At 42.9% G+C, this 8,284-nt stretch overlaps 1 protein-coding gene and 1 long non-coding RNA gene across 2 annotated transcripts in view; one reads left to right on the forward strand and one right to left on the reverse strand.

Annotated features, from left to right (window-relative positions):
• LOC117950360 overlaps positions 1 to 8,284 on the reverse strand; it is a 340,112-nt gene that overhangs the window by 83,369 nt on the left and 248,459 nt on the right. The window lies entirely within an intron of this gene.
• The window catches only part of sema6bb (sema domain, transmembrane domain (TM), and cytoplasmic domain, (semaphorin) 6Bb), a 127,557-nt gene that overhangs the window by 75,241 nt on the left and 44,032 nt on the right, over positions 1 to 8,284 (forward strand). Inside the window, exons 6-10 of the mRNA XM_034881299.1 lie at positions 3,488 to 3,586; positions 4,999 to 5,089; positions 5,536 to 5,655; positions 6,219 to 6,307; positions 7,137 to 7,354. Coding sequence (XP_034737190.1) covers positions 3,488 to 3,586; positions 4,999 to 5,089; positions 5,536 to 5,655; positions 6,219 to 6,307; positions 7,137 to 7,354 — 617 coding nt within the window. The remainder of the gene's footprint in view (positions 1 to 3,487; positions 3,587 to 4,998; positions 5,090 to 5,535; positions 5,656 to 6,218; positions 6,308 to 7,136; positions 7,355 to 8,284) is intronic.

Genomic DNA, 8,284 nt, shown 5'->3' on the forward strand with positions numbered 1-8,284 from the left:
CTTGCCAAACCTTTTGGAGTGTGTAGTGTGTATACAGTATATGTGTGTGTGTGTGAGTGAGTGAGTGTGTGTGTGGGAGAGTTCTGGCTCAATGGCGGCTCTTGGCAGAGCAATGCTCTCTTCTCCCTGGTCACTAACATCAGGGGACCAGCCAGGCATGTAATGGAAACTTTGGAGATTTAGAGGAGCAGCTTGCTAAATACAACCCCCTAATGTACTGCCTTAGATGGCTCTTATTGTACGAACATTACCAAAGCAGGTCATAAACTTATTATATTTTATAAGAGTATGAAACATGCTGTGGTTGCTCCTAAAGCAGGAAAATGAGCAGAGGATTATACGACGTATGCACCTGTTTTGTATTTTGCAGGGGATTGCTGATTGTTGCCGGAGGTAAAACCCCATAGTCGTTTAGGTTTTGGGATAAAGCCTCATCATTAAAAAAACAAACCCAGGTTAAAGCCAAATGAAAATGGGTTGTTTATCGTTTTAGACTAAAGGTTGAGTTCCGGATAGAAAGAAGCTTTAGATAGAAAGCAGATGCCGAATGTGGAGCCTCCTCAGTTTTAATGGTGTTTGACTGCTGCAGGTTGTTTTGAGCAGATGCGTTGTAGCAACAGAGAACTTGTTGCCGATCCTCTGACTGCGTGTGTGTGATGACTTGCATTGCGTCAATAGAAAATCTCTGTGCCTGTGCCGAGAATCTAAGAGGAGACGACTGCACTTGCTCGGTCAACATCTGCAGTACCAGGAGTAGGCTAGCAAACATCTGCCTTTAGAGCAAAAGACTGATTAAAAAGCTGCTTCCTGCCTAGCGTCTAGTTTATTTAAAAGCTGAAACACATATGCAAACTCGCTCGCAGACACACATTGTACGCAAACTAACCATCCCCCCCCCCTATCTTTTCACACTCTTTCTTGTCCTTTAAATCTCCCCTCCATTCACAACCATCCCCATTTTTGCACTCGGGCGTGTGCTCCTGTGTAATTCATCTGTACTGCAGATTAATTTTATAGCGTCCAGGCAGCTCTGCCGCTGTCAGTAAGGCGGCGGAGGAGGAGGAGGAGGAGGTAGAGGAAGAGAAGGAGGAGGAGGGATGCAGTCGTCTGGGTCTTGGGAAGGCTTGCCAGCCAGCACAGGTGGTGTTTTGTCTGGATCCTGCCCAGGGAGTGAAGGAGCAGAGAGAGGGGAGGAGGCAGAGGGGATAGGAAGGAGGCACCAGCATTTGGATTTATAAATAATTGTTTCATTCAGTCATTCAATACCTGATCCTTTGTAATTTGTTTATTTCTTTAATGTGGAAACCATAGTAAAGCCCTAATCCAGCTGCATGAATTGGGCTTTGAATCAAAAAAGACTAATACCTGGAAGTGCCAAATTGCTTCCAGGAATAGACAAATAAGGGTTAATGAAAAACATGTACACTGTGCAGCAGGGGATAAATTGTTGATGTCTGTAAAGTACAAATGGCAATTTTAATTCAATAGTTAATATGTTATGATCTGACCCTTGTTTTTTATACTGTAGTCATGACATGTTTCATTTTCTGGGAACAAGGATTGTCAAATATGGACATTTATGTAGGGGTTTATGCTCTTCTACGAGTTGACTCCCCTCTCGGAGAAGCTGGCAGTTGGACTTGGTTGTTAATAAGTGCTTCATCTGGCTTTGTGATTACAGCTCTGACCAAGCTGACAGACTGCAACCCCATCGACAAACAGCATGCAAATGATTCTCACACATGAGCATGCATCTGTGCTGTGACACAACAGATATGCATTCACACATGAACACAGACTTTATATATGGTGGACTAAAACACACACACACACGCACGCTGTCACAGTCGTGCCACAATTTGTCACAGTGTTTTGCCATTAGAATTTACACCTCACACTTGACAAACACCCTGCACACCAACACACACAGAATCACACCCTTTACACTCACACTTGAAAACACTTCCTCCTTTCCTGTTTTTTTGCAGTTGAAAAACGAGAACCCAGCAGGGAGCGAAGTGCGAAGGTTGAGGGGTAGAGGGTGGAGAGTGGAGCATCTGGAATAACACTCACCCGCCTCCCATATCACTGCTTTCCCTCTGATCTCTTCCACACACTCACTCAAACACACTCACACCCATTAATGTACAGACTGTCATTTCACATACCCGCTATCACCACCCCGGCTTCTGCTCCAGCCCTACTTCTGTTTCCGATGAGATCAGTGCGGGTGCCGGTCTTGAAGTACACCCCATCTGGGGTGTGCGTGTGTGTGTATTTGTGCATGTGTGTGTATGTGGCAGAACTGGTGCCATCCTGGCTGGGACACTAGTATTGTGGGGAGGGGGTTGTTGGCTGATGTCCACCAGTAATCTACAGTGCTTTACTGTCGTCACTCAGTACACATGCAAGCAGTGGACTCAACCCTGCAAAGTCAAACTGCTCTCAGTACTTTTTGGCTTTTAAAGTCAAAGGTCGTGTAAATTCCTGCATGTGTAGATTCACTGTTGATAGATTACGTTTGTTCATCATCATGTTACGCTTTTGTTGTGAAGCCACCTAGACAATGCTTCCCAACCTGGGGATCAAGACCTCTAAGGGGCAATATGAGAAAGAACAAAAACGTTTCTGTCAAATTTTTCTATTTTCTTCTTCTTGTGAAATACTGAAAACTTGTATCTCTCTTTATACAGTGCAATCGTACAAATCAAACTACCTGTCAGGGGAAAATAATTCTGCCTTTAAGCTGCTCACAACCAATTCTTTTATCATTCTTGACTTTTTTTCTGTATTTTTTATACTGTAACTGTATTGCCAGGATTGTGTGATCATCACAGCAGTGTAACATTTGTGTTAGTCATTTCTACCATAAACACACTGACACAGTATACTTTTGTCGAGGCAGCAGTTGAACTTGAAAGTCATTTTTCTCCGTTTCACTACACCAAAATGTATTACTTTTTGACACTGTGGGGCTAAAGTGACTATTAAGGCATGTGGTGCTCACACCACTTCTCATTTCAAAGAATAAACATGAAAGGATTAAACTGTGACTTGGTTTTATTTAGTCATTAAGCTCGCTTCGTGTAGTTTGACGCCTCACGGTGGAAAAATTAGCTTTAAATCTGTTGCTTGTTTTAAAATCCTGAGGCTGGTTTGGATTAGCAACTGTCAATCACCGTGTGTGTCTGCGTCTCCGTGCGTGCGTGCGTGTGCGTGCTTGCGTGCATGCGTGAGTGTGAAGAGGGTAAAGTTAAAGTCTCTGCAGTCTACGTTCAGACTGTATCAATATGATTGACAGCGTTAATGGTGTGATAATTCCGCACATCAGGCAACTGAAAAGCTTCATTTCACAGAGCGGTTTGGATAATCAGTCCCTAAAAAAATAAACTCAGTTTTTCCTCTATTTGCTACATCATTTCGCCTATCTCCTCTTCACTTTTACCCCTCCTGCATATTAAGCTCTCCCTCTCTTTCCTCCCTGCAGGATGAATGCCGTAATTTCATGAAGGTGCTGCTCAGCAGAGAAGGAGGCCTGTTTGTGTGTGGGACCAACGCCTTCAACCCGCTGTGTGCCAACTACACTGTAAGTTAACTGTAAGATGTCGTCATGATGATTGGTTTGACGTCACCTTAACTTTTCTTCTTCAACAGAGGTTTTAAACACAATCAGTGCTCTGCCTCTTATAGGTGAAAATGTTCGGCTTGATTAGAGTTGTTTGCTCAGCACTAAGTGCCGTGTTGAATTCCTCTCCACTTATTTATCCTTCTGTCTGGCAGTTCCAGTGCTTTGTTTCCCTGAGATACAACATTTGTTATTTCTCGCTGGTTAAACTTTGCGGTCTGCCGAGCTTGTTATCGTTGAGAGTCAGAGACGGGTAATCAAGAAGAACACAAAGAGTGGAGAATAGGAAGAAGACGGTATTCAGAGAGTAAGGGTGGAGACGTGACTTGATTTCTTTTGCTCATTATTAAGAAAGGAAAGCAATTCCCCAGTTAGAGGCAGAAAATAAGAGACCCCAGAGTTTAAGCTACAAGTGTTAATTGTTGACAGACCTGATTCAAACAATTTGCCGCAGTGTACTCTGAATATTTTCTCCACCCTGTCCAAAACAAATTCGTCACAGTGTGATGGTTTGTATCCTGACTCCTCCACCATGCAGCTTTATGTGCTCCACTTCCCGACCAATCCCTGTCTCGCTCAATTACAGTAACAATTTCAAACTTGTGGAAGAAAAACTGCACATAAATATTGATCATCGCCTTGGCAGATTTCACATCATTTTGCAGGAATATTAACGATGAAGGCAGTTGCGTTGGCGAAAGAGAAAGTGAGGGGGGGGGATCCTTTCACTATCAAAGGCATTTTGAGATAAGTGTTATTTTCAGTCTCTCACATTTCAAACAAGCTCTACAGCGGAACACTGAGATGAACCTGGCCCATTATCTGTCAGCCACTAATGACATTTTACAACAGTGTATAAAACACCTGTCTCTCCGTGATAGGCTGTCTGTTTCTATGGGGACTAGTTAGCAATGCTAGCTGCTGTTTTATTTATAGCTGTTTTTTAATAAAACGACCTTTAAATTATTTCCTTCTCTGCTGCAAATGAGAATTGTACTGTGCTGCTGAAATTGTTTGCCTTCAGCTACTTTTCAGGTGGATATGTTTGTGATTGTGTAATGGAGGGAGAGAGATGCCGAAGATACATTTGACTGTGTATGCTTGTATGACTTTATGAGGGTGTATGGCACCCTGTGTCTGTATGTGTGTGTTTTATTTATGCATGAGAGGGTGACTCTTGTTGTTGCTGCTGTGCCTAATTGGCAATAGTGAATCATTAGTTTGCACTTAAGGTAACACTCCCTAATTGTCATTCCCTTTGTGGCTTGTTTTCATGATGCTTCTGTAGACGCATTCATATTGAGTGATGCGTGTGTGTGTGTGTGTGTGTGTGTGTGTGTGTGTGTGTGTGTGTGTGTGTGTGTGTGTTCCAGGGAGACACTCTTGAGATGGTAGGAGACACGGTCAGTGGTATGGCGAGATGCCCCTATGACCCCAAACACGCCAATGTAGCTCTGTTTGCAGGTAAGACACTGCTTTAGTTTTAGTCTTTACTTCCTCACCTGCAGGTCAATCAGCACTGATGCATGTTATTGAAAGCCCACCAGTACATACTGCAACCTCAACAAAACGGAGCAATTGGAATTTTTCGGTTGTATTCATCTGCTCTATATACTTCCTCTGATTTAGACCCTCTAAAACACTATAATATAATCAATAGGGTTCTGTGGCTGAAACTATAGGGACCCATTATTGTCATCATCCCATTAACTCATAGCTAGAAGTAAAACTGTGGGAGTGCTGCAAAGTTTCTGCAATTATATTGTTATCTGGTCAGTAATGTTGTGTTTATGATGCAGTACTTTCATAAAATGCTGTTATTCACTCCAGCTGTAAAGTTTGTGGTTATGCTTTGGCAGTCTGTCCAATTCACTAAAGTGTGTGTGTGTGTGTGTGTGTGTCTCTGTCAGAGGGGAATCTGTTTACAGCCACAGTGACAGACTTCCTGGCCATCGATGCGGTGATCTATCGTAGCCTTGGGGACAGCCTCGCTTTGCGCACTGTCAAGCACGACTCCAAGTGGTTCAGAGGTACCTATAGACATGTGTGCATCAGAGTCTGGTGTTTTGAGTGTGTGTCAGCATCACTTAGAGGATGCAGGATCAATACATGTGTCAGTGGTAGCAGAGGGCTGAGTCAGCAACCTGACAACTCCATGTTCAGGTCACTGGCTGCCAAGCTGTCAAACGTACTGCTCCCTGACAGAAAATCCGCATCACAGTCAAACCTAATGATGACAACAGAACAAATAAAAAAAACTACGCAATATCAGACACCCAGGTTGTTGCCGGTCCCGGGTGTAATAGAGCCAAAATGCATAGCGTGAAACCGAGTTCTCAGAAACATCAGGGAGTCATAATGCGCTTATTGTGTGGTGTGAAATCCCCTTTTACCATGTAATGAAATTAAGCATGGCCTGTGCTTCTTTCTCACTGACCTCATGTTACCTCTGTGTCATGGGAGCGAATGATGCATTTGCAAATGGAGACACTGTTTACTGTTTGCCTTCTCTTGGTCCATCTACATTACATAAAACCTTTTTTCCCTTTTTCTCCCTGTCTTTCTCCCACCTTTTATCTCTCTTGCAATACAGAGCCCTATTTTGTCAGTGCTGTGGAGTGGGGACCTCACATCTACTTCTTCTTCAGGGAGATAGCCATGGAGTTCAATTACCTGGAGAAGGTACAGAAGTCATTCTGATGAAAACATATCCCTCTGAACTCTCGGTATTCACACTGACGAGCTGCATGTCCATTCAGAGCCTGTTTTAAAAGGACTGTGGATGTGAATGTGTGGTTAAAATGCAACATTATGAAAGAAGATGCCGCTCAAATACATCCCTGCTGCTATTATTTGAATGTCAATATCAGCTTTTTTCCAACAGCTACACTGATCATTCCTCCTCATATTTGTATGTCTGCATATCTAATTCCACAAATCAGTGTCTGAGTAAACAACTCATGTCTGTATTAACCTGAGAAAATCCTTTTTTATAACTTTATATATTCTTTGTCCTTACCAGAGCTGGGGGATACATCTTTAAAAAATATCTTTATCAGGAGCTATCAGGATATATTAGTAATTCACATTTGCTATGTGTTTGCACAAGGTCTCTGGCTTTGACATGTTTATGGAGAGCAGAGTAAATAAATACTTAAACAGCATCACGGTTGTGTGCATATGGGTGTTCAAAGAAGCAATTTGGAGATGCGCTGACATTTTTATGAATAATTGATATTCAATTTTACATTATAAAACAATGACTTGTCAAAACCGGGTTTCCACACTACAAACAGCATGCAAGTGACTCTTTACAGATCACCCTGAATTTGAACTAAAAACGCCGTTTTGAAGATGAAACCCAAAGCTTGCTCCCAGCTATTCATTGGAGTGATATGTCAGCTGTGCTTATATGGATACACCTGTTAGTATGTTGCAAGTGTTTTTGCACAGTCATTTTCCAATGTCTACATCTGCTCACATCTGCTTCTCTGGGCCTCACTACGTACAGGTGGTGGTGTCACGTGTGGCGCGGGTGTGCAAACGCGACCTGGGTGGGTCTCAGCGCGTCCTGGAGAAGCAGTGGACATCGTTCCTGAAGGCTCGTCTGAACTGCTCCGTCCCCGGTGATTCTCACTTCTACTTTAACCTGCTCCACTCCACCAGCCCCGTCATCAGGATGCACGGCAGGGACATAATCCTGGGGGTGTTTTCTACACCAGCAAACAGGTACAACATACACAACATATTAACATAAACCTTTGAACAAGCACCAAGGAACAAAAATATGTATTTCTCTGTTATACTTAGAAACGGTCTGTTACACAGAAATAGCAGACTACAGAAGGCCGTGACTGACCAATCAGAATCACATTTAACCAATCCATGTAATGAATCAGGACATCATTTTATACTCAGTGTAATTTTGTTTTTTTCAATTTGCTAATCCTCAAATGAATAGCACTTCTACTTATTACTGCTCCGTAATCTTTCTATGTCGTACCCCAAAGCAAGTGAGAACCCTGCTTGGTAATCTCTCCTCCAGATCAATAATCAACCTCTCTGCTTACAAACATGTAAGCTTCATTTGAGTTTATGTGTCGCCACTATTTTTCACCAGGCACGTTTTTAAGTCAATCCTTGACATTCTACCAGTACGCCACAGAGCGTGCGTGAAGCAGCTCTCCGATCCGCTTGAAATATATATTTTGATTTTGGTGAAGTGAAACAGCGAGACTATCTAGTCAATTTACCAAAAGACATCCCCCAATACCTTTTAGGTCCACTTTACAACACCACGGACAACGAGAGATTGATCTTGAAGGTGAAAAAACATAATAGACATCACAGATCTTTTTTTAAGGACAACACCAGAAAATAGAAGGCATGGGGTCTAACAGGAGTGCTTTTCAGGGGTAGGTAGATACTTGCTTAAAGGTTCCATGGCTTGAAAATGTCCCTTTATGAGGTTTTTTAACATTACCATGCGTTCCCCCAGCCGGCCTTTGGTCTCCCAGGGGCCACAAATGGCAATAGTAAACCAAGACCTGGGTATCCTGCTCTGCCTTTGGCAAGGTTACCTCCCCTTTCTCTGCTTTGCCCGCCCAGAGAATTTGGCTCGCCCATGAGAGAGAGACATCATGTTTTTCAAATGAGCAA

This window comes from Etheostoma cragini, chromosome 9 (assembly GCF_013103735.1).
Source record: "Etheostoma cragini isolate CJK2018 chromosome 9, CSU_Ecrag_1.0, whole genome shotgun sequence".
NCBI lineage: Eukaryota > Metazoa > Chordata > Actinopteri > Perciformes > Percidae > Etheostoma > Etheostoma cragini.